The sequence below is a fragment of the Orycteropus afer genome, unplaced genomic scaffold, assembly GCF_000298275.1.
Source record: "Orycteropus afer afer isolate SDZICR_OR568_19922 unplaced genomic scaffold, OryAfe1.0 scaffold00002, whole genome shotgun sequence".
In the NCBI taxonomy this organism is placed as follows: domain Eukaryota; kingdom Metazoa; phylum Chordata; class Mammalia; order Tubulidentata; family Orycteropodidae; genus Orycteropus; species Orycteropus afer.
In genome coordinates this window covers 24,689,295-24,712,877 of record NW_006921589.1, presented here as the reverse complement: position 1 = coordinate 24,712,877, position 23,583 = coordinate 24,689,295, and the positions used below count along the sequence as shown (strand labels likewise).

At 44.2% G+C, this 23,583-nt stretch overlaps 1 protein-coding gene across 1 annotated transcript; it reads right to left on the bottom strand.

The window, feature by feature from the left end:
• Nucleotides 1–1,273: 1,273 nt before the first annotated feature.
• METTL21A (methyltransferase 21A, HSPA lysine) lies at nucleotides 1,274–9,054 on the bottom strand. Its single transcript, XM_007934745.1, has 3 exons — nucleotides 8,908–9,054; nucleotides 6,242–6,353; nucleotides 1,274–1,671 (listed from the first exon to the last, which is right to left on the bottom strand). The coding sequence occupies exons 1-3, from the start codon at nucleotides 9,052–9,054 to the stop codon at nucleotides 1,274–1,276; spliced, it is 657 nt and encodes a 218-aa protein (XP_007932936.1).
• Nucleotides 9,055–23,583: the final 14,529 nt, after the last annotated feature.

The window sequence follows — 23,583 nt, the reverse complement described above, 5'->3', positions numbered from 1 at the left end:
TACTTTCCATGTTCTTGGAATAGTATTGGCATTTTACAATTTTGTAGGTTATGAATATTTCATGTGCATTTATCAAAAGTGTGCTGAACTCGAACATCACAGAATACTCACAATATTAATTCAACTTTATTAAAGTAAAACTTCTGAAATTTTATTTAAACTGTAATATATAAGGAGGCTTAAAATCGATTTAAAATAAGGTTTATACACATATGAACTAATGAAGTCTATCAAAGATAATCATATGATAATGAGGCAATAATTTAACCCCAAAATCAGTGTCCTCTAAATGGAATGTATCTTTCATTCAACACATATTTGGATGGTTTTGATATACTAGCTACTTGGGAGGCAACAATGAGAGCTAAAAGCATTCCCTGCTGTCAAGAAGCATACAGTCTACTAGAGAACACAGACACTGAGTGACTAATTTTAAGCATGATACACAAGGTGCTTATGATTGGGTATCAGCTACCTTCACATGGAGGGGTAAGATTTACAACACCCCCCCCCATTGTCATCCTATGTATTATAAGGAGGCAGGGAAGCTTAAGAAAGAAATATACAAAAACATTTGAGAAAGGGGAAAGCTGAAGGGAAAAACCACTGCTTTTCATTTGAAGAAGATAACCACTCCCAGTACATACAGGCCCCGATTCTAGGTGCTGTTCAAAGAGTAACTAAAATTTTATTTGTACTTATTCCTTTGTTTATACACTTAAACCTAACATTAAGCCATGAAACATGAGACCCTGGAAAACTCTCAAACAATCAAATGTATTTAAGACCTAAATAAAGCAAACATTTCAACAGCATTACCGCTCAGGGAATGCATGCTGAACCTCTCGTTTTAAATTAGGAAAATTAGAAAAATGGGTTAAATATTACATATTTCAGAATATGTTTTAAAATAATTTGCATGATTTTGCCTCACCAAAACAAACACTGGTTAGAAGACACCTTTATACCAGCCCTTTTATTATTATCATCAATGAAAACTATCAAGAGGGAGCATCATGGGATACAGAAACAACATAAAGCAAAATCTCACACCTTTCTCTAACATTCATTGAAGGTCAAAGTGAGTTAAATATGACTTAAAACTCAGCAATGGGACAAAGTGCTGTTTTAAAAGTGTACATTTTCTTTGTCCTTTGTGAACTTTTGATTCAAATTTTTGTTCAGGAAGCCATTTAATTAAATATGGCTCCATTTCCAGTCTAAGACCTTAACTGACACACTCAATGACAACAGTGTTATGAATTATAGGCAACTATAAGTCTTCCCTCTGGTACGTCCTCTGTGCTTTGTAAATATGCACATCTTTTCCAGGATCATAGTGAACCTTATTCACAGTAAACTGTCTCTCCAGCATTGCTAAGAAGTTGTTATCCCGTTCATAACGAATTCGGCAAGCTAGCAGAATCACAGAATGGTCACTACAGAGATATCCCAGTGTCTGAAGAAGATCCGTAAACGTTTCTTCTAAATATATGATGTCAGCTCCAAGGATCAGGTCAAATTCTCCAGGTGAAAAACTCCCCAAATTCTGTCCCCAAGTGAGCTCCTTAACAACAGCCTTTGCTTGGATATGGGGAGGTAAGTTGGCTTGAACATTTTGTTTAAGAAACTCTAATGCTACTTTTCGATCCGTGATAGTCACATTAGCACCTAGAATGCGAGACAAACAGAAAATCGTGTACATCAGTAGAATGGCAGAGTATATGTCTCTAAATATTCCTCGTGATGTACTAAATGGGAGTTCTGATAGCGTAGTGCCCAAGGCACTTGACTGCTAACCAGGAGGCTGGTGGTTCAAACCCACCAGCCACTCCTCGGAAGGAAGGTTGAGCAATTACTTCAGTAGTGATACTGCCCGGGAAACCCAAGGAGGGGTTGCTATGAGTTGGGTCTGACTCGACGGCATATAACAACATGTGCTAAATACCACGTTCCTTGTGGAAAGCTGCAATTGATAAGAACAGTGACTTGCAGTTTCTTCTTGCACTGCCTATAGGCAAATATGAATCTTTGATGTGCCTCTATGCCATACCTGCTGTTTGCTGAATACCTAGGAAGTACAGAGTCACCAAGTGCCAACAATCTGATGCCTCTGAATTCTGAAACCAGAGATGCCCTGCCTTCCACAGGTCCCCCCCCCCCAACTCTGTGTCATTCATTAGGCCATGATCTTCAAGACAGTAAGTGTCAGGGTAAAATGGAATCCAAGAATGGAAACTCTGGGAGTAGCCTACTACAAAGGTGATAAGACACCAAAAACCGAGAAAGGCTACTCTCTGGAGTCAAAGCTGAAGAGAACCAAGGAAGAGATTAACTGGCTACTAAGAAATCCCAGCCCACCTCTCTTTATGTTATTATGAAGCAGCAAACGTTCTATGTATTTATTCAATACATATGTAATTATTAAGAGATGATAAATTTAGACATTAGTAGACTGTATGGAAGGTACGGTAGGCTAAACTACTAGATGATGTTATTGGTGCTGAGTTTCTATATGCAGAGCAGAAAAATAATGAGACAATATTCTATTTATCAGGGGATAGTCAGTAGTGGTGCAGTGGTAGAATTCTCACCTTCTAGGCGGGAGACCCATGTTTAATTCTTGGCTAATTTATTTCATGTGCAACCACCACCCATCTGTCACTGAAGCTTCCAGACTAAGACAGACTAAGAAGAAACGCTTGGCAGTCTACCTCCAAAAAATCAACCCATGAAAATCCCATGGATCACACCAGTCCTATCCCATTGTGTGTGAAGTCACCACTGAGTCAGAGGCCAACGTGACAGCAGCTACCAACAACGTTCTATTTATTAATCTGTTTTTATGGATTGTTTACTATGAACTGAAAGATAAAATTTTTTGACCCAATTTGGCTTTCAGAAAGTCAGCCCAAAACACATCCACATCATTGTAACAATATAGTAAGGGTAATCCTATTTAGTTTTAGCCTCGTTCATTCTAAAATTTAAAGTTCTATTTCAGTGTTCCTAAAATTACTTATTTGCATGCTTCATCCATTTGTAATCTTTATAGGTAATTCTCCCACAGGAGTCCAGACTAACTGCAATAAGCATCACACTGTTTCTTGTATTCACACACAACATCAGAACACTATTTAATCTGACATTTGCTGTCCTAGAGTGGGACGCTGACGCAGATGCTCAAGACTGCACACCTGGACCTACCACCTGTGTCCAGGGAACTTCAAGCAGAGCAATGGTGCTAGACAATAAGAGTGAGGCTGAACTGTTAGGCAGGATGTGATTGCAGAGGCTTGTTAAAGCTGGGATTCAGCCTGCAGTCAGGAGGAGGCACAGGAAGTTTAAGTACAGGTGACCTGATTGCTTTGCCTCTTGGATAGGCCGCTCTGCTACTGGGAAAGCAGAGTGGAAAAGGCAAAGCAGAGGCAGAGAGGCCAGATAGGAGGGTGGGTACAATCATGCGGGAGGCAGATGATGAAGGCTCAATCCAGGGCTGTATCTGACAATCTGGGTTTGAGTCCCATGTCTCCAGTGACCAGGATCAGAAAGCAGCTTAGTCTCCTGAAACCCCACTTTCATTTGACCAAAAAAAAAAAAACCAAAACTATAAATAATACCTACCTTACATGGAGATATTATAAGGCTACCCTAAGAATAAGAGCCGTGGCAATGGCAGGGGAAGGGAGAAGTGGATTCAAGAAATAGTTAACAGATGGAATCAGCAGGGCTCAGGGGAGGCTAGGAGGGGAAGAGTCAAGTTGGCCTGGGTGACTACTTTGGTAGTGAGGCCAACTCAGAACAAAGCAGGAAGAGTTAAAGGGAAGAAGAGTTTGAGTTTAAAACATCAATTATTTGAGATGCTGGGAAGTAGCTAGCAAGAGAGACTCAATTTTAGTTAGATATACAAGTCCAAGTTCAGAGGAGATTCATACTAACATTATAAGAAAATAACACAAGATGAGGGAACACTGCAAAAATAATAATAATAATAATAAATAATAATAATAATAATAATAAAAAGAAAAGAGGTTGCGTGTGGCCACAAGAATGTTGTACATTTGGTAATAAAAAAAAAAAAATTGACTGGAAAGAAGAAAAGGCAAAAAAAGAAAGAAAAATAAAAGACAATTTTCTTCCCGAACATATACATTTTAGGACAATGGTCTCCAAGCTTGGTTGGGTATGAGAATCACCTAGGAAGCTTTTGAAATCCATATAACTTATAGAACCTAGTCTTAAGGATGCGATATTTTTCTTCTAAGAATAGCTTCCAAATAGCATGATGGCTATTAAAGTCACCTGGAGAGATTTTCAAACTAAGAACCAAGGTTCGTGAGTCAGAAAACTCAAACTAACCAAGGAGTCGATTCCTACTCATTCAAACTGTAACTCTATTAGGAATCTATTAGCTGTGTGGCCTTGGACAAGTTACTTCCCCTCTGTCAGCCATCCTTTCACCGCTTGGGGAAGCTCTAAAGTAGATGATCCTGCTGGGCTGCTGTGAGAATGAGAGATGGCAAATACACAGCACTCAAACATAGGAATTGCTCAGTGATTAGCAGCTCTTTTTCCTTTGAACAAGAAAATTGCATCACCCTTTATAAATGTTCTGCACAGCACTTAAAATTTGGGGGCATTTTTCTGTCATTTATCACCCCAAAAGAACTGGAACATAAGCTTCCTAAAAAGGACTGACCAGCCTGACTTGTTCACGGCTATATCTGAAGCACCTACAACCTGGTTGTTGTTGTTGTTGTTGTTAGGTGCTGTCAAGTTGGCTCTGACACATAGTGACCCTATGTACAAATGAATGGAACACTGCCTGGTCCTGTGCCAGCCTCACAATATTTGGTATGCTTGGGCCCACCATCGCAGCAGCTGTATCAAGCCACCTTAATGATGGATTTCTCCTTTTTCAGTGACCCTCTACTTTACCAAGCATGTTATCTTTCTCCAGAGATCAGTCCCTTCAGACAACATGACCAAAGTACATGAGAGGAAGTCCAGCCATTCTCGCTTCCAAGGAACATTCTGGCTGCACTTCCTCCAAGATAGATTTGTTTGTTATTCTGGCAGTCCATGGTATAGTATCCAGTTTTCTCTGCCAACACCATATTCAAATGCATCAATTATTCTTCAGTCTTCCTTAACCACTGTCCACCTTTCACATTCTATGTGGCGACTGAAAATACCATGACTTTGGTCAGGTGCATCTTAGTCTTCAAAGTGACATCTTTGCTCTTTAACACTTTAAAGAGATCTTTTGTGGCAGATTTGCCCAGCACAATACATGAGCTGATTTCTTGACTGCTGCTTCCATGTGCGTTGATTGTGGATCCAAGTAAAATGAAATCCCTGGCAACTTCAATCTTCTCTCCATTTATTGTGATGTTGCTTATTCATCCAGTTGGGGGGATTCTTGTTTTGTTTATGTTGAGGTATAATCCATACTGAAGGCTAGAGTCCCTGAACTTCATCCTTGAGTGCTTCAAGTTTTGAAGCACTTACTTAGAACCTGGTGGTGCTCCCTAAATTCATGAATAACTAAAATTTAAAAGATGAAATTACTTCAGAAAGGCAAATAATCCTTTCTGACATTCAAAATCAATACTTATTTTAACTTTTACTTTTTCCATTTTAAAGAGATTAACTTTTTCTTACCATCAGGTTTCAACAACAAACCTCTTCAGCCTAAAACTATGTAACCACTATAAAAAATAAATATGAGAACCATGTAGTAGTACAGATAGATGCTTACGATATATGTTAAAGAAAGCATCATATACGCATGTGTGTGTGTGTGTGTGTGCAATGAGTTTCCTCAGCTATGAAGGAAACAGATTATCTGCCCTACCTCCCTCACAGTGTTAAATTCAATGGTGTATGGGAAGCACCTTAAACTGTAAAAAAAAAAATAAACTATATATATGGGTACGCTTATTATCGTTACAGCCAAGTCACCTTAAAATCACAATATTGATGTCAAAGAACTGAAGGGGACAAAGCCACCTCCCATGAAAAGTGTAACGGAGTGACAAAGAGAGAGAAGAAATTAGCCTGGTAGACTTACTAGGGTGAAGGGCACCAGCAGTTGGCCCACAACTCCTAATAAGTAGAAGGGAAAGAAAATAACCCAGTAAAGGGAAAGCCATCAGTGGGTTCTGTGCTAAGAAAACTATGAAGGAACCTCCTGATGAGTTCCTCCTTGCTAAGGACAGAACCAATGGCTCACACTCACCTAAAAGGGCAGCCACTATGCCCACCAGCCCCGTGCCAGCACCCAGCTCCACAGCAGAGCGGCCCCTGAGCTCCATGGCTCCCGTCTCCAGATACATGGAAAGAACGACGGCCTGAGTCAAAACACAAGCATGATTGTGATTAAGGGCAACAAGTGCTTTCAGGGCTGCAGGGTCTATGGAGGCTATGCACTGGCAGGAAGAGACCCCATACGTTCACACACACACACACACACACACACATACACCCCTCCCACTGCAAGATTCAATGCCCAATTTAACCACACACACAGGACCTGAGCTGCTGCTTCCAGGAGAACTCCAAGAGCACAGATACAGCACACTGCGACACAGCCTCCCTAAGCCCCACCACAGTGCCTAACGGGACAGCAGTGCTCAGTAACGCTGTCTGTAAGATGAAGTCCTGCTGACTTAGGAGTGTCATTTCATGCCGTGTCACAGTCCTTTTACATCTTAGAGGCTTATTAAACTATTAAGGAAGAACTGGCAAGAACAACCTGTGCATTTGTTTAAGGCAATGTCTGGTTCCTAAACCAAGCTCAGGTCAGCAGGGCCACATCCTCACCCAGGGCAGAAAGGAGAGAGCTAGCACCCGAAGGTCACAGCACTTTGTCCCTCCCAACTGTTCTCCTGCGTCCCAGTGGTCTCTGCCCCACAGGAGCTCTCACCACATATTTTGAGCTTCAAAAGTAAGTTTTAGCCAAAAATTTGGCTCCTTGATGTGTGAGTAAGCATGACTTATAATTCTATAGAAGAACTGTAGTGTTAACATCTTTTTACATAATTTATTTTTCAAGGGCACATAATATTCCAGTAGATATAAAACATAACTAATAATTCCACTATTTATAACTCCTTACATGAATACCTTTCACATAATTACCCTGGACTGGATTTCTAGAAGTGGTATTACCGGATTTTAATATATTGACATTTTTATTCCTAAATGTTAGCTTCCCTAATACACTGTTAATAATATAAAATAGTACGGATGGCAATCATTTATTCAACACTAACTGAGCTCCCAACCAAGCAGTGTTCAACCACCCAAGAAGAATTCCAGGTGTGGGACTAGATGCTGAGACACACACCACTATCCTCAATCCAACAACAAACTGCTTTGAAAGGAAGAAGTAAAAATGCAATCATACCCACTCCTCACTTATCCATGTAGTTAGGTTCCAAAAACCGAGTCATTACCTGAAATTGGCATCATGTGAGAGCATGGGGGAGTCACAGATGTTCCCCTCCCATCATTCATGGGCACCCCCAGACAGTTCCAGATGTGGCATGCCACAGACCCCCCTTTCCTACCATGCTTTCCCCATTACCACGGAGCCCACAGGGGTTGGCAATGGTGGTGGTGGTCTGGTGTTGCCCACTGCATGCCCTGGGCAGGGACCTGCTCATTCTCCGTCCACCGCACCCCACAGCTCTGCACAGTCCCCTACCCTATCTTCTTACTTCCCTGCTTCTTACTTCCCTCTGCCAATCTCCCTGGCTCCTTTGGGCCCTCACCCCACCTCCTCCTGCCCACCCTCAACCTCCTGTTATCCCACATCACCACTGTCCTCCACGGCTGGACCTAAGCATCCAGACAATGGGAGGTGTCCTACAGCCGGCCAGTTGGTCACGGTCATGTGGCCTGGTTGCTACCAGAGCCTCCGGTACAAGGTTTGGGGTGGCCCCCCGAGGGTGCCTCAGACCATCAGAGGCACTATCTGAGAATTATTTCAAAGTTGTCTTAAATGCAAAGTGTCAGATAATGCCATAATCCTAAGTGAGGAGTAGCTGTATCATCATGCCATGATTACAACTATGGAGAGAAAGCACACAATCTTCATTTGAGGAATTATTACTTTACAATATTCTTTGTGTTTTGTTTTTTTTTAAAGGCTGTTAATGAAGGTCAAAAGTAGTTAGTATCCTGCTTCCTTGCCACTGTCCCCTCTCACCCTGGCAGGCCATTTAGCCCTCAACTTTAAATCATTCACTCACCCATAAAGTGCAGGGAGCTCTGGTAATGTAGTGCCTAAGGCACTTGACTGCTAACCAGAAAGATGGCGGTTCAAACCCACCAGCCACTCCTTGGAAGGAAGGTTGGGCAATCTACTTCTGTAGTGATACCACCTTGGAAATCCAAGGAAAGGTCGCTATGAGCCGGGGCTGACTAGATGGCAAATAACCACAACTTACAGTGCGATCTGTGGCAGAAGCTCTGGTGGAATAGTGCCTAAGGCATTTGACTGCTAACCAGAAGGCTGGCAGTTCAGACCCACCAGCCACTCCTCAGAAGGAGACTGGGCAATCTACTTCCATTGAGATACTGCCTCAGAAACCCAAGGAGGGGTCACTGTGAGTTGAATCGACTGGACCCCAGTGAATTTGGTTTTGGTATGCTGGGAGGACAAGGGGAGTGACTGCTAATGGGTATTTATTTTGGATGATGAAATGTTCTAAAATTCATTGTGGTGATGGTTACACAACTTGACATACTAAAAACCATTACTGTTCGTTTTAAATGGGTGAATTGTATGGTATGTGAACAATCTCTCAATAAAGTGGTTATTATTATTTTTAAAATAATCTATGGAGCAACCTTAATACTAAGTGTGGATGTTTTCAGAGGTCCCCAGGGCATACTCACCGCATCCCAAACCACTGCAGCGACTCCCAGCTGCCTCCAGTCCTGCCGGATATGGATCGTGTGGTTTGCAAAGGAGAAGGTGGCAACAGGCTTGTGGAATTTCTGCAACCCCATCTCGGAGGCCTCATCGTAGGGGACCAGGGCCATTTTGCCCACGCCCAGCTCTCTGCTCCCTCAAACCTGGCATGCGAGAAGTCGTTGACGATGCTTTAACCAGAAAACGCATTATCTCTTAAGTAGCTACCAAGTTTTCTAAGTTCGCAAAGAACGAAGGACTGACTGTACATTAGAGAGGAATGAAGGGATGGAGGCGGAGGCCTGTGTGATTTCCTTTTGCTCTTCAAGTCTTATGGGAAGTGAGGCTTAGCTCTTAATTCAAAATTTCTTCAGGTAAAAGAACCCAGAACGTCACAACCTCTGTACGATGCCCTACACACTCAGTTACCGCTCCGTGATGCTGGATAACGGTGAGCAAAACACCGTGTCTGCCAAGGGCCGCCGAGCAGCCGGGCAAATCAGAGCTTCCCAAACTGCTCTGACCCGGTCCACTGCCACTGCAGGCCAACGCTGGGCTCCAGGAAAGTTTGGTTTCGGGGGCAGTGGGGGGGGGGGGTTTGTTTTCCCCAAAGTCGGTAACAACAATGGAACACAACCCGCACTTGGACTTGGTGTTAACGTTTTGATTATCCTGCCCATTGACACCAGCCGGATATGTAAGGTTGACGCTGTTCCCCTTCCTCGAGACTAGGAGGGAAAGACACTTCGGGAATCCGAGTCGCTCGCCGGGAGCGCGAGGCCCCCAGCGTGGGCGGATTCCGGCGTCGGCAGCTCTAAGGCACCGCCAAAGCCCCCTAAAGTCGCCCCTGCCCCTCTAATGGCTCGACTGTGCATCCTTTCTTCCCGCGGGCCCCAGGCTCCCGGAGCCGGCCGCTGGTTCGGGGTCCACAAGGCCCTTCGGGACCTGCCGGCCACACGGAATGCCCAAGCCACCCCGGAACGTCGCGAGCTTCCCGGACTGATGGCCGCGAGCTTGTCCAGGCCCAACTCGAAGTGGGGCCCACCAGACACCAGCGCCTCAGGCGCCGCCTCGCGGATACTTACGGCTCCGGAGCTGCTGCGGCGTCGCGCGCGCTTCACTTTCCCCGCCCCGGAGGTTGGCAGCGGAAACGACCCGCCTTAAAGGGCCGGAGAGCCCGAACTACGCCGGGCGTGGCGGCTCTTGGAAGCAGAAAGGATGGGCGGCCCCGGCTAGAAAGACGCGTTTCCGGTATCCCCGCCCCACGCCGGGGCAGGTACTGTATCAGCGCTGGGAAGTCCGAGCTTGCGGATCCCCTCAGAGGGTCGCGGAGGGGGGAGGTACGGGTAAGCGGGTCGGGGTTTCCCCACGTGGGTCCCAAATGTATTTGGGCGACCAGAGGAGTTTCCCGGGCTGCCGAGGGGAACGTTGAGAAGAAGAGTGAGGTTACGCCTGTATGTGGTGCACTGGATACACTCTTGTACTCGTTTCACTGTTTTAACCACGTGCTCGCGCTTGCTCTCTCGTTTTGACTGCCTTTAGTTTAAAAAACGGTCCATTGGCAAGTGTAAGAGAAAGTTCCCCCCGAAGAAGACGTGGTCGGTCACCCATTGGTCCTTGCTTCACCAGAGTGGGGTCTGAAGACGCGTAATTGCCTGATTAGTGGCAAGAGAGTGCAAAAAGTCAAAAGCTCTCAACTAAAGCGCCAACGAGGATTCCGGCCGTGGGGTCCAGGCCTGTATTTTAAAATGGGTCGGCCGGGCCCAGAAGCGCGCCACCGGTCCCCGACACTGACTGGGGCTGCGGACTCCAATGTCCTGATCTCCCTCTTCCGGGGGCAGACGGATAGTGCACCTGCCGTTAGGTTGACGCGAAAGCAGCTGACGGCGTGGCAGCCGGGCCACAGCCCCCGGGTCAGCGCCCAATGAAACCGCGCGGGTGGGCGGGGGGCAGTTTCTTCCCCGACCTTAACCTCAAGTCCTCTCTTCCCACGCTGCTGCTCTCTCGCTATGACTCTTAACCCCGGTTGCACTTCAGAACTGGAGAGCGTTAAAACGCTCCACATCCGGACCGCCCCAGAAAGGCTCTGTTGGTCGGAGGTGGAGCCTGGGCCTTGGTATTTTTAAGCGCTGCCTAGCACTGGTGGGAGCAGTGGTTAAGAGCTCTGCTGTTAGCTGAAAGGTCAGCACTTACAACCTACCCGCTGCTCAGTGGAAGAAAGATGTGGCAGTCTGCTTCCATGAAGATTATAGCTTAGGAAGACCTACGAGGCAGTTCTGTCTTGTCCGGCGGGGTTACTTTGAAGTAGAAAGAACTCAACAACGGGAGTTTTGGTTTGATGTCCCCCATGTGGTAGCGTAGTGCCTAAGCCATTTGACTGCTAAAAGGCTGGCGGTTCAAACCCACCAGCCACTCCTGGGAAGGAAGCTTGGGCAATCTACTTCCGTAGTGATACCGCCTGGGAAACCCAAGGAGGCGTCGCTATGAGTCGGATCGGACTCCACAGCAGCTGTGTTTGGTTTTTCAGTACGTGAAGCCAGAGTTGAGCACCTCATCTCTCCGCCAGGGGGCGTGCGGGGCCTCGCTCCTGGATCCGCTAGGAAGGTGATTTGAAGTGAACTTTGAATAGCACCGGTCTTTTACCTCTTCTTTTTGTCTTCTCTCCCTCTCCTTTTTCCCTTTCTTCCTGGTGTCTCCTCTGCCTCACTGTGCTTCCCCTGCCTCTCTTGTTTTTCTTTTCCTTCTTTTAAATCTTTGTTCCCCTTATTTTTCCTTTCAGTTTCTTTGCCCCTTTCCTTTGGGGACCCAATACTGGGCCCAGGAATAAGCATAGAGAGACCTTTAAAATTCAGATTCCACTTCTGACACTTTAAATGGGATCTCCTTGAGGAACTGTTAAACTTCCTGGACTCCAAGCCTCTTCATAAAGCCTGGCCCAACCTCCATCCCTTCTCCCTATTTTCTATCTTGTCTACTGAAATCATGCATATGGTTTAAAATAAAAAGGGCGGGAAACACCCTTCCCAACCTTTCCAGCACTCTACTAATATGCAAGGATATTTGCCTCATATTTACTGATGATGTACCTAAAAGATGCGATTTACTATTTCTTAGCAGTAGTAGAAAATCATTTCATTCTGCCTTGTTTAAAATAATGTGGGTTTATATGTAATACCTAGAGCAACCAATAAATCAGCAATGTGATGATTAAAAAAAATTAAATAATGTGGGTTCCAATTGGCCCAGGAAACACCAAAACAAATCATTAGGGACATAGGTAATTGTATGGCAGTGCAGACATTAAGCAGAGTTCAGTTTTGATAAAAATAAAATAGTGGTTTATTTGAAATTAAGTTTTTAATTTTTGAAAAAAGGTATGTAGTAGATTATATTACTTGTTTAAAAAGGTCTGCCTTGTTCGGAGACTATCTCCGGTGGCCCTTCCAACAATGGAAAAGTCTCCCCACTGTAGTAAGATCAGATTTGGCCATGTGAGTGGCTTTGGCCAATGGAATGAGAGTAGAAATGACAGTGCCACCTCTAAGAGGAAAGTACTAGGTGCCTTTCATGGCTGAGCCATTGCTCTTTTCACTCAGCTCAGGAATTGCCTGCCTCAGGTCTGGAATTGAACCCACACCTGTGGCTTCCAGCCAAACAAAAGACAGGCACAGGAATTGAACATTTACTGGAGGTAGATACACTCCTTGGAAAGAACAATCATGGGAGAAAGAAGGGCTGTTTATGCACAGGGAGACAGCTCAAGGGGCAGGGGTGCATGGAGGGATGGACACAGGGAAGAGGTGACTATTGGGAGGAAGTAGGAGGGGAGCTGTTGCATTGTGGTGAATTGTGGTCAGTGTCATGAGACAATGTATGTGAACTGCTGTATGGAAAGTGAATTTGCTCTGTAAACTTTCACCCAAGTCACAATAAAAAAAAAAAAAAAAAAAGAATTACCTGCCTCAGATGCTCACTGTTGTCAGGTGGGTTCCAACTCATAGTTGACCCCTCCCTGGGTTTCCGAAGCAGTATGTCTGTGGAACTATATTGCCCAGTCTTCTTTCTGGGGAGTGGCTGGTGGGTTTGAATCACCAGCCTTCTGGTTAGCAGTCAAATGCCTTAGGCACTATGCCACCAGAGCTCCCAGATTGGGAAGACCCTTAACTATAGTTCCCCAGTTGGAGCAGAGCCACAGCTGATCTGCGAAGTATATAAAACATGAATTAAAAATAAACCTTTGTGAGATTCGGCGGTTGGTTGTGGTTGTTAGATACCATCGAGTTGCTTCTGATTCATAGTGACAACAGAACAAAACACTGTCTGATACTGTGCCATCCTCAGTCTTTAGAGTTCATTGTTACAGCCACTGTGTCAGTCCGTCTCATTGAGGGTCTTCCTCTTTTTCACTGACCCTCTACCAAGCATGATATCCTTCCCCAGGGACTAGTCCCTCCTGATAACATGTCCAAAGTACATGAGATGAAGAAATTGCACCATCCTTTCTTCTAAAGAGCATTCTGGCTGTACTTCTTCCAAGGCAGATTTGTTCATTCTTATGTCAGTCCATGGTATTTTCAGTATTCTTCATTCATGCCATAATTTCTAATGCATCAATTCTTCTGTGGTCTTCCTTATTCGTTGTCTTTGCATGCATATGAGGCAATTGAAAATACCATGTCTTACGTCAGTCACATCTTAGTCCTCAAAGTGACATCTTTGCTTTGTGACACTTGAAAGAGGTCTTTTACGGCACATTTGCCCAATGTGCCGTTTGATTTCTTGACTGCTGCTTCTATAGGTGTTGATTGTGGGTCCAAGTAGAGGGAAATCGTTGACCCCAAAACCAAGCCCTTGCTGTCGAGTCTACTCCAACTCCTAGCAACCCTATAGGATGGGGCAGAACCGCCCCACAGAGTTTCCCAGATCGTGAATCTTTATGGAAGCAGACTGCCACATCTTTCTCCTGGAGAGTAGCTGGTGGATTTAAACCACTGACCTTTCAGTTAGCAGCTGACTGCTTAACCACTGTCACGAGGGCTCCTTGAAATCATTGATAACTTTAGTATTTTCTCCGTTTATCATGATGTTTCTTATTAGTCCAGCTATGAGGATTTTATTATCTTTCTGTTGAGGTGTAATTCATACTGAAGGCTGTAGACTTGGTCTTCATGAGGAAGTGCTTCAAGTTATCTTCACTTTCAGCAAGCAAGGTTGTGCCATCTGCATATTGCAGGTTGTTAATGAGTCTTCCTCCAATCCTAATGCTGTGTTCTTCTTCTTAATAGTCCAGCTTCTCAGATTATTTGCTCAGCATACAGATTGAATAAGTATGGTGGAAGGATACAACCCTGACACATACTCTTCCTGATTTTAAACCATGCTGGGTGTGGTTGCTACAGTATAACATAACAGAGCAGACAGAACACAAGTATGCAAGTGCCATGAAATTTCAAAAATTGGCTAGGATGTTTTAGTTTGGGTGGTGGTATGGGTTTATTTGTGTCCCCCAAAAAGATATGTTCACATTCTCGTCTAATTTGTGAATGTGACCTTATTGGGAAATAGGGTCTTTATGGGTATGATAAAGTAGGATGAGGTCACACTGGAGGAAGGTAGGCCCTAAATCCAATATAACTAGTGTCCGGGTAAGAATAGAAGAAGAGACGCAGACAAACAGGGAAAATGGCCATGAAAAGACAGAGGCGGAGATTGGCATGATACTGCCAAACTGGCGAACACCTGGAGTGCCAGAAGCTGGAAGAGGAAAGGAGGGCTCTCCCCCAGATTCTCTGGAGACAGCATGGCCCTGCTGACTCTGAATTCGAACTTCTAGCCTCCCGAACTGTGAGAGAGTATCTGTTGTTTTAAGCCAGCCACTTGCTGGTAATCAGTTATGGTAGCCCTAGGAAATGAATGCAGATGGCTTAGTTTAGGCTTTCAGTAAAGTAGATCTTTTTTGGAGGTCTCCCTAGCTCATAAGGACCCCCATAATTTCCCTGGGCCCCCACTGGCAGCATCAGCCTCACACTGTTTGACACTTCATCAGTCTTTGATTTTAGAACTAAAGACAGTACTTCTGCTGGCAGATTGGCTGAGGATGAGCAAAATGGTAGACTGACTTTCTGTATATATATAGATATATATATTTTAGTAATTCCAAATTCCATTTTAATGACAACCTGACAACTTAAAAAATATGTGTTTTTTCCTTATGGAAATAAGGATCTGGCTTCTGTTCCCTGGCCCTCTGCTGAACCCATACCACTAAAAAGGGAACAAGCTTGGGCTTCTCGTCTACGTCAGTGGGTTCCGTACCCACCTTCAGAACACGTACATACCCACTTAACCCCTTGTGGGTAGTAGAATTTGGGGTGGGGTGGGGGGTGGAGAATATAAATAAGTATACTCAGAGGCATTTGGTTGATAGCTTTTTATTTTTATCTTCATGACTAAAATTGCCTTTCCCCAATCATATGACACCTCAGCAGGGAATAATGGGAGAAGGGCACTTACTCTTTTGTCCCTCCTGTTTTCTGGAATCAGTCCATGTGCAAGGTCACAGTAAAAACAGCTCCCTTGGTACAACGTGATCCCTCCGCTCCCCTCATCCTGGGCGAGGGTAGATGTCTAACTTAAGCTGGAGAAATCTGCCTGCTGAGTGAGAATTTGGGGTGGCTACTGGACAGCTTTTGTTACTGCCTGCCTAATATCTGCTTCCCATTTTTCCTGGTAGTAGTTCCCATCTGCTAATGGTCAAGAGCCCAGCTTCTGGGACCCTACAGTAGAGGTTCAGATTCCAGCTCTACCCTTGACTAACTATGTGGCTTTGAGCAAAATGCTTTAACCTGTGTCTCAATTTCCCATCTGTAAAATGGAGGTAATGAGCTGTTTCCACAGTGAAGGTGATGTTAGTTACTGTTGAGTCGGCTTAGACACCTGGCTACCCCACGTATGATAGAATGAAATGCTGTAGCATTCTGCCCCTTCACGATGGTCGTTGCAGCTGCTGTGTGTTCTGCGTGCCTCCGCACCCAGAGGGCTCGTCCTCCAGCACAGTATCAGGTTATGTTTGTCATGATCCAGAGTTCATTCACCGATCTTTGGAAGTTAATCGCCAGGCCTTTCTTCCTGTTCTGCTTTAGTCCGGGAGCTCTGCTGAAACCTGTCCACTCGGGGTGACCCTGCTGGCATTTGAAATACTGGTGGCTCAGCTTCCAGCATCATACAAACATGCAAGCCACCACAGTACAACAAACTGGTAGATAACCTGAAGTTAAGATGAATTAACCTACCCACAGCAGTTATAGCAGTGCCCGCTAAATAGTAAGCTTTGTGTGGTATTTGCTGTTAACTGCTGTGTGTTTGGGGTAGGGTGACCCTTGGCCCTAGCTCCAGCTCTGGACACACATCCCAGGCCCAGACGAGTGAGCATAAGCCATCCATCAGGCCATAGGTGGTTCCAAAGTGAGTATGTGACCACAGCTGGGCTTAATCGAGCCCATCTGAGAGTGGCTTGGGGTTCTGTCTCAGAGAACCGGTCTGTTGGGGAAGGATTGAAGCCTGGAGGTCCTGTTGGCCATCTGCTCCCAAGAGGACAGAACCAGCAGAGTGAAGGCAGTGCAGGCAATGGGGGAGGTAGAAGCTGCTTCTTGCTGGTGCCATTTGAGCCCCTGGATCCAGCTGGCCTGGGGTTTTCAGTTATTTGAGCCATTAAATTTCCTTATTAGCTTCAGCGAGTTTGGGTTGCTTTTTTTGTTGTTCCCTACAAAAGAAAAAGAAAATCTAATGCATTCAATCTGGGCTGATCCCTTGAACAAAAGAGATCTAAAGTTGCACCTGTGTGGGGCCAGCCAGTGTGCCATGCACACGGAGAAGCCAGTCTGCAGACGGGAGATGCCAGCGGAAGCTTGGGGTGGAGCTGACAGCTTCCCAGTGCTCTCCAGGGCGTTGTCCTGGGTCCTTGCTAACTGTACCTGGGCTCTTGGGTTCCTGGGATAGCAGGGGAACCTGATAGTAAATTTCTCTTTCTTGTTTAAGCTGGCTCAAGCAAGTGCCTGATGTATTCAGCCAGGTTCCTCATGGATAGTCAGAATGTTTTTGTAGTTGTTTTTAGAAAGTAATGTTGGTGACACAAAAGCATTCTATTAGTTCTTGGCTCATAATTTCATGCCAACTAACATCATCCAGGTTGCTATACAACTTGAACCCTTAAGATGGATCAGTGTTATCAAATGACCTGAGTTAGCACAAACTTCAGCAAGTGTTTGCTAAATGGAGGCATGGTTGCCAGCTCCATCTTTCTGTTCATTTTAGGATGGAGAGGTGGGCCTTCCCTGTCTCACTACTACCACCAACACTGACTGTGGGTGTTCTGTCCCCTTACTTCTAAGGAGGTTTGTTTCCTCAACATTTCCACCAAGATATTGCTCCTGTATGCCTTCAAACATGCACAAGTGTCTCCTGTCAGCTAAAACTGTTAAATCTACCTCTCTTTCTCTCCACTGTCCTGTCTTTTTCCTAGACAAGACAGTCAAGATGTTGAGAGTGATCTAGACTTGCTGCCTAGGGTTCTCACCGCTTGTTCCCTCTGTGTGTCTTCTGCTCCCTGCACACTACCAAGAGTTAAGGCCATATCAGTAAATTGGGATTAATAATAATAACGCTCACCTCATGGTGTTGCTGTAGGCACCAAATGAGACATGTATGTACAAGAACATTGGACATTGCTACAGCTATTATGCAATACATTATAGCATAAGAGTTAAGAAAACATAAGGACATGTTGACTTCATGGTTCATTTATTTTCCCTCACTTTTAAAAACAACCCATTTTACATAGGACATTTTTAGCATGCAAAATTGGACATGGAGTTGAACTGCCAACCTAGGGTTAGCAGTCAAATGCCTTAGGCACTATGCTACCACTTGTTATTAGTTGCTGTGGTCAAGGGTAACCCCATATATACTCCACAATTAGTTCTCATTCAAGGCTGTGACTTTTCAGAAGCAGTTGGCCGTGTCTGTCTTCCAAGGCTCCTCTAGGGTGGGTTCAAACTGCTAAGCTTTTGGCTTGTTCTCCAGCACTAAACTGTGCAGCCCAGGAAGATAGAAATTCAAGTTAAGTATTACTTAAGTCTTAAATCCTATATCCAATGTACTCATCAAGTATGAGGGAATATTTAAAATATTGTTAACCATAAAAGCCTAAAAAAAAAAAAAAAAAGAGTTAAGAAAACAGGTTTGATATCAAACAAAATGGATTTAAAACCTGGCTGTGGTCTTCATTAGCTGTATGAATGTTTCTGTGCCTCATTGTGCTTATCTGCAGAATGGGGATAAGATTGTGACCTCACTAATTTTGTGAAGATGAAGGTAGTTAGAGCAGTGCCTGGCATGCAGCAAGCATTTATTAAATATTTGCTGTTGCTTATTCCTTGCTTACATCTATTGCACCATCTCATTCCTAGTTAACAAGGTCTGTAGCCTGAAAATTACATTAATTAACTCTTCCCTCCTCTATACAAGTTTTGATATATTTAGTGACTGCTTGTGTAGTCACAGGTGGCTGTAGTAATAAAGGATCTCTGCCCTCATTGCAACATTCAGAAGACTAACCTATGGGTGTGCATGCCAGGAATAGCCCCAGAAATTCCCTCTGTTCTGCCTTCACTCTTTGTGTGTGTGTGTATGTGATTTGGGTGAAAGTTTACAGAGCAAATTCACTTTCCATACAGCAGTTCACATACACTTTGTCTCATGACATTGACTACAATTTACCACAATGCAACAGCTCCCTTCCCACCTCCTCCCCATAGTTACTGCTTCCCTATGTCCATTCCTCCATGCACTCCTGTCCTCTGAGCTGTCTCCCTGTGCATACACAGCCCTTCCAATCTCCCATGATTGTTCTCTCCAAGGAGTATAACTACCTAGTGTACATGTTCAGCTCATATGCCTGTCTTTTGCTTGGCTGGAAGCCACGGGAGTGGGTTCAATTCTAGACCTGAAGGGCAGCTAGGGGCCATAGTATCAGTGGTTCCATCAGGCTAGGAAACGTGGTCCTTTTTTTTTTTTTTTTCCTGAAATGATTTTGAGTTTTGTTCCACATTGTCCTTCTGCTCTATCCAGGATGTCCTACAGAGATCACCCCACCCCCCAGTGGTTGACAGTGGTAGCTGGGCACCATCTAGTTCTTCTGGTCTCATAGATGTATATCTGCCTTCAGTCTTGACATCCTCCACTGGGGCTGCTTGCTGTGGAGTCTGACTCAAGCCTGAGGACCCTGTGAAGGAATCATATTATTTGCTATTCTTTGGCTTACTTGTCTGAATGTTAAGATATTTAATGTGTGTTGTTGTTAGATGCCATTGAGTCAGTTCCAACACATAGTGACTCTGTGTGCAGCAGAATGAAACACTGCCTGGTCCTGTGCCAGCCTTATAGCTCTTGCTGTGTTTCAGCCCATCATTGTAGCCACTGTGTCAGTCCATCTCGTTTTCAATACCCTCTACTTTACCAAGCATATAATGTCCTTCTCCAGAGACTAGTTCCTCCTGATAACATGCCCATATCTCGCCATCCTTGCTTCTAAGGAGCATTCTGGCTGTACTTCTTCCAATACAGGTTTTTTATTCTTCTGGAAGTCCATTGTATATTCAGTATTTTTTGCCAACATAATTCTCCTTAGCCATTGTCCAGCTCTCACATGCATATGAGGTGACTGGAAATATCAGGGCTTATATACATTATAGTGCAGAGTTAGGACAACTTCTTAGCCACAACCAAGCACCTCGAGGGAGTGAGTCGCTGGGCCTGTGGACTCTAGGTCATGGCCGCAGGGCACATCAAGCTCAATTGGCACAACATAGTACACAGAACATTGTTCTATATCCTACTTTGGTGAGCAGTGACTGGGGTCCTAAAAGCTTGTGAGCAGCCATCTGATATTCAACTATTGGTTTCTCCTCATCCAGAGCAAAAAAGAGTGAAGAAAATCAAAGACATGTGGAAACAATTGGTCCAAGAGACTGTTGGACTGTGGGAACCTCAACCTACACAACCCTGAGACCAAAAGAACTAGATAATGCCTGGCTACCAATGCCAACCACTTGGAAAGAAATCAATGTTAGAGATTCTGAATAGAGTGGGAGAAAAATGTGGAACAAAATTTAAAAACATGAAAAAGATTAATGGTTGGATAGAAACTGATGAAACACCAAAGACTATGACCCTGAGTCACCCTACAGGCCTTGAATTGGACTCAATCCCATGGCTCAGTGCTCAGCCAAACAATTGATGGGCCTATGAGCTAAACAGTTACACCAGGGAGATGCACTCCTTAGAACAATCAATCATGGGAGATCAGAAGGGCAACATCTGCACAGGGAGAAAGCCAGGCAGGCAGGAATGCATAGGTAAGAAGGGTGCAGGGACAGGTAACCACAGGGAGGAGAGGAGAGCTACTACATTGCGGGGATTGTATGGTTTAAAATCAGGAAGGGAGTGTGTCAGGGTTATATCCTTTCCCATAGTGCCTAAGGCACTTGACTGCTAACCAGAAGGCTGGTGGTTCAAACCCACCAGCCACTCCTCGGAAGGAAGGTTGGGCAATCCTACCTCCATAGTGATACTGCCTCGGAAACCCAAGGAGGGGTCTCTATGAGTCGGGGCTGACTTGATGGCAAATAACAACAACACCAACAACATGTTGAGCAAATGATCTGAGAAGCTGGACTATATGAAGAAGAACCTGGCATCAGGATTGGAGGAAGAATCATTAACAACCTGCGATACGCAGACAACACAACTTTCCTTGCTGGAAGTGAGAATGACTTGAAGCACTGATGAAGAGTAAAGACTACAGAATGCAGTATGGATTACATCTCAACATAAAGAAAACTAAAATCCTCACAACTGGCCCAATAAGCAGTATCACGATAAATGGAGAAAAGATTGGGGTTGTCAAGGATTTCATATTACTTAGTTCCACAACCAACTGGAAGCAGCAGTCAAGATATCAGACGACGTATTGCACTGGACATATCGGCTGAAAAAGACCTCTTTAAAGTGCTGAAGAGCACAGATGTCTCTTTGAAGAATAAGGTGCACCTAACCCAAGCCATGGTATTTTCAATAGCCTCATATGTATGTGAGAGCTGGACAATGAATAAGGAAGACCAAAGAAGAGTTGATGCTTTTGAGATGTGGTGTTGGTGAAGAATGCTGAAAGTACCGTGGACTGCCAAAAGAACTTAACAAATCTGTCCTGGCAGAAGTGCAGCCAGAATGCTTTTTGGAAGCGAGAATGGCCAGGCTTCATCTGACCTACTTTGGTCATGTTATCAGAAGGGACCGTTAATTCCCTGGAGAAGGATATGATGCTTGGTAGAGTAGAAGGTCAATGAAAAAGGGGGAAGCCTTCAACAAGATGGGTTGACACAGTGGCTGCAACAGTGGGCTTAGGTATAGCAGGGGTTGTGAGGCTGGTGCAGGGCGAGGCAGTATTTTGTTCTGTTTAGTATAGAGAGTCATTGTACATCAGAGCCAACTTGACAACAATATCAGAGCCAACAACAACATCCTCATCTGTAAAATAACTATAATATTACCTCATAAAGCTTGGGGTGAGGACTAAATGAAATAATCTGTGTGAAACAGTTCTAATTTCACAGCCCTCCTTTTGGTTAAATTGATACCATGTGGCTGGATTCTAGCCAATGGGATTGAACCATAACAGCCCTGCCTAAAAGCCCTCTCTTCTTCTTCTTCTGCACTCCCTCAGAGGTGGGCAAACTAGACAAGCTGAATCCCTGAGTCACTACTTGGAGGCGAGCCACCCAACTCATACTGGATTGTGACATGAGCAAGAAATAAACCTTTGTCATGTTAAGCCACTGAGATTTGGAGCTTATTCACTATTGCAATGTAGTCTAGCCTGTCTTCACATAAATAAGGGCAGGCCATTTGAGGTGGGAGGAAGAAAGGGGTATAAGGAGATAACATTTAAATTAAAATTTAAAACTTAGTAGTGGACCATGCAAACTTCAGCCTACATGACCATGAGACCAGAAAAACTAAATGGTGCCCAGCTACCACTGTCAACCAGTCAGAAAGGGATCACCGCAGGAGATTCTGGATAGAGTGGGAGAACAATGTGGAACAAAATTCAAAATCATAAAAAAGACCAGTTGTACTGTTCTAATAGAGCCTGGTGAGATCCCTGAGACTATGGCCCCTCGTTACCCTTTAGGCCTGGAATTGAACTCACTCCTGTGGCTTCCAGCCAAACAATACACAGACACATAGGGTTAACATTTATATCAGGTAGATATACTCCTTAGAATGATCAATCATGGGAGAACAGAAGGGCAGTATTTGCACAGGGAGATAGCTCAGGGGGCAGGCAATGCATAGGAAAGAAGGGAAGAGGTAACTATAGGGAAGAAGTGGGAAGAGAGCTGTTACATTGTGGGGATTGCAGTCCATCAATATCATGAAATAAAATGTGTGTGAATTGTTGTATGGAAAATTAACTTGCTCTGTAAAATCACAATAAAAATTACCAAAAAAAAAAAGAAGAAGTAAAAGGTTAGAAGGAAACAGCGGCAACTGAGAAAGTGCCAGGAAAACTGGTACAAGTGAAAGCTAACATCTCTGAAGTACTCAAACTGCACAAACAGCTTATACCCACTAGAAGAGGCATTTCTCCATCATCACTACTGAGTTTTGCTGTGTGAGTCACAGAACTCTGGGTGACCCCAGGAGGGAGGCTGGCTGCCCTTGCCAACATGAATAAAATACAGCCAAAGAGTTGTCTTAAGCACTATTAAAAAGCTTGAGGAATAGAGCTCAGCTTGGTGCCACACAGAGATAATAACATATCCAGAGTGCTGGTAAAATTGTGCCTGCCACCATCTTCCTTCAGTTCTTCTCTAGCTTCTCAATATGAACCATCATATGAGTACCTCGTTGCATAGAGAAAAGAGTAGAACTAGTCTTCACTGGACTGAGGGACAATGCAGCATAAATAGCATCATTTGGACTTTTCATTTTGCTAATGAAATCACATTTGTTTACAGCTACTTGACAGCTAGCTGCAGCCATGCCTGATGATCTCATGCAATGACATAATAGAAGCAACAACTTGGGGAGTTTTCCAGTCACATCTGTGTATTTTAGATGAGAACTTCTGGAAGAAATATTTGAATAAATATTACAACACAGAACCATCATGCCAAATTAATACGCACAACACTACAAGAGTTTTTAAATTTAAATTCTAACAATACACCTTTGAGTCAATGAGGCTGAGGAATTAATAGCCACTTTCATTATTCTTAAATTGATTGCAAATGTGAAGGTTATTGATTTATTTCTGGATTCCCAATTCTATTCTATTTGCCAGTATGTCTATCTTTATGCCAGTAGAGTCACAGTATTTCTTTTTTGAACATTTTATTGTATTTAGGTGAAAGTTTAAGGTGCTCTGGTGGCACAGTGCCTTAGGCATTTGACTGCTAACCAGAAGGCTAGCAGTTAAACCCACCAGCCACTTTGTAGAAGGAATATGAATCAATCTACTTTCTGTAAAGATTCACCTTGGTAAGGAAGAAGTCAAACTATCCCTATTTGCTGATGATATGATCCTATACCTAGAAAAC

Excerpts from the sequence above, each read along its gene's own strand:
- METTL21A (XM_007934745.1), bottom strand. The coding sequence starts at position 9,054 with ATGGCCCTGGTCCCCTACGATGAGGCCTCCGAGATGGGGTTGCAGAAA. Across the intron at positions 6,354-8,907 it reads CTGCAGTGGTTTGGGATGCG|GCCGTCGTTCTTTCCATGTA; the intron begins GTGAGTATGCCC and ends GTTTTGACTCAG. Across the intron at positions 1,672-6,241 it reads CATAGTGGCTGCCCTTTTAG|GTGCTAATGTGACTATCACG; the intron begins GTGAGTGTGAGC and ends CTCGCATTCTAG.